This window comes from Eubalaena glacialis, chromosome 13 (assembly GCF_028564815.1).
Source record: "Eubalaena glacialis isolate mEubGla1 chromosome 13, mEubGla1.1.hap2.+ XY, whole genome shotgun sequence".
Taxonomy (NCBI): domain Eukaryota; kingdom Metazoa; phylum Chordata; class Mammalia; order Artiodactyla; family Balaenidae; genus Eubalaena; species Eubalaena glacialis.
This window is the reverse complement of record NC_083728.1, coordinates 11,820,701-11,823,281: the sequence shown is the minus strand read 5'-3', so window position 1 is coordinate 11,823,281 and position 2,581 is coordinate 11,820,701. Positions and strand designations below refer to the sequence as shown.

Below are 2,581 nucleotides of genomic sequence, written 5' to 3'. Positions count from 1 at the left end.
CATCCTCAAGGGCAGGGCGGTGGGTGTGGGTGGGGATGGTACTGCCCCTAAGAGGGCGTAGATCGATTCTTTTTTTAAAAATAATTTTAATTAATTAATTAATTAATTATTATTTTTGGCTGTGTTGGGTCTTCGTTTCTGTGCGAGGGCTTTCTCTAGTTGTGGCAAGCAGGGGCCACTCTTCATCGCGGTGCACGGGCCTCTCACTATCGCGGCCTCTCTTGTTACGGAGCACAGGCTCCAGACGCGCAGGCTCAGTAGTTGTGGCGCACGGGCCTAGTTGCTCCGCTGCACGTGGGATCTTCCCAGACCAGGGCTCGAACCCGTGTCCCCTGCATTGACAGGCAGACTCTCAACCACCGTGCCACCAGGGAAGCCCCGTAGATCAATTCTTGTGGGGTGAAAAACTCTCAATGTTTTTATGTATAAAGCATAGATATACATACAAAAAAAAAAAAACAGTTATATAATAGTAAATTAAAGAACAGGCATCAAAACTTCATAGGGAGGCAATTAGGAAAAAACTGTCCAAAAATGCTCCTTAGGGGGCAGCAATTTAAAAAAAAAAAAAAGAAAGAGTTTATTAACTTTGGTTTAACTCAATTCAGTTTAAAATGCACCTAAACTTGATTTGACTCAACTCCTCAACTCAGCTCAACAAAACTCAACTCACTTCAATTCAGTTAAACTCACTCAGTTTAATGCCTCATCTCAGCTCATTTTAACTCACTGTACATCAGCTCTATGCACCTCAGTTCAATGTAACTCAATTCAGTTTAAAACCCACTTCAGCCCGGGGCCCGGTGCGCGGCCGGGGCCGGAGTTCGCTGCAAGTCTGCGGAAAGTTTGGCGGCGCGGGCTCCCCCGAAGTTCAGAGTGAAGACACTTCCACGTGGACGCCTGACCATGTGCCTGCGCTGAGCAGCAAAGCCCACCAGGCATCTCTGTCGTGGGCGGCAGGACCCCGGTGCTCATCTGTGGACTCCCCGCAGTTGGCAGGTTCCCCCACCAGCGGGGTCTGGGCCTCGGCCCCACCATGTCGAGCCTCGGCAGTGGCCCCCAGGACACCGGCGGTAGCAGCAGCGGCAGCAACGCCAATGGCAGCAGTGGCAGCGGCCCAAAGGCAGGAGTGGCAGACAAGAGTGCAGCGGTGGCGGCTGCCGCGCCAGCCTCGGTGGCGGATGACGCACCACCCCCTGAGCGCCGGAACAAGAGCGGCATCATCAGCGAACCCCTCAACAAGAGCCTGCGCCGCTCCCGCCCTCTCTCCCACTACTCTTCCTTTGGGGGCAGCGGTGGCAGTGGCGGTGGCAGCATGATGGGCGGGGAGTCTGCCGAAAAGGCTGCCGCGGCCGCAGCCGCTGCCTCCCTGTTGGCCAATGGGCACGACCTGGCGGCGGCCATGGCTGTGGACAAAAGCAACCCTACCTCAAAGCACAAAAGTGGTGCTGTGGCCAGCCTGCTGAGCAAGGCAGAGCGGGCCACGGAGCTGGCAGCCGAGGGACAGCTGACGCTGCAGCAGTTCGCGCAGTCCACGGAGATGCTGAAGCGCGTGGTGCAGGAGCACCTACCGCTGATGAGCGAGGCGGGCGCTGGCCTGCCCGACATGGAGGCCGTGGCGGGCGCCGAAGCCCTCAACGGCCAGTCCGACTTCCCCTACCTGGGCGCCTTTCCCATCAACCCAGGCCTCTTCATCATGACCCCGGCGGGCGTGTTCCTGGCTGAGAGCGCGCTGCACATGGCCGGCCTGGCCGAGTACCCCATGCAGGGAGAGCTGGCCTCCGCCATCAGCTCGGGCAAGAAGAAAAGGAAACGCTGCGGCATGTGTGCGCTCTGCCGGCGGCGCATCAACTGCGAGCAGTGCAGCAGCTGTAGGAACCGAAAGACTGGCCATCAGATTTGCAAATTCAGAAAATGTGAGGAGCTCAAAAAGAAGCCTTCCGCTGCTCTGGAGAAGGTGATGCTTCCGACGGGAGCCGCCTTCCGGTGGTTTCAGTGACGGCGGCGGGAACCCAAAGCTGCCCTCTCCGTGCAATGTCACTGCTCGTGTGGTCTCCGGCAAGGGATTCGGGTGAAGACAAACGGATGCACCCGTCTTTAGAACCAAAAATATTCTCTCACAGATTTCATTCCTGTTTTTATATATATATATTTTTGTTGTCGTTTTAACATCTCCACGTCCCTAGTATAAAAAGAAAAAGAAAAGAAAAAAATTTAACTGCTTTTTCGGAAGAACAACAACAACAAAAAGAGGTAAAGATGAATCTGTAAAGTACCGAGACTTCCTGGGCAAAGAATGGACAATCAGTTTCCTTCCTGTGTCAATGTCGATGTTGTCTGTGCAGGAGATGCAGTTTTTGTGTAGAGAATGTAAATTTTATGTAACCTTTTGAAATGTAGTTACTAATAAGCACTACTGTAATTTAGCACAGTTTAACTCCACCCTCATTTAAACTTTCTTTGATTCTTTCCAACCATGAAATAGTGCATAGTTTGCCTGGAGAATCCACTCACGTTTATAAAGAGAATGTTGATGGCGCCGTGTCGAAGCCCCTCTGTATCCATCCACGCGTGCGGAGCT

At 53.3% G+C, this 2,581-nt stretch overlaps 1 protein-coding gene across 1 annotated transcript; it reads left to right on the top strand.

Annotated features, from left to right (window-relative positions):
* The first annotated feature begins 807 nt into the window (after positions 1–807).
* On the top strand, positions 808–2,379 carry LOC133103236 (CXXC-type zinc finger protein 5-like). The gene has a single exon (XM_061208602.1). It carries the CDS (start codon positions 1,037–1,039, stop codon positions 1,997–1,999), a length of 963 nt encoding a protein of 320 aa, XP_061064585.1. The 5' UTR covers positions 808–1,036; the 3' UTR covers positions 2,000–2,379.
* Positions 2,380–2,581: the final 202 nt, after the last annotated feature.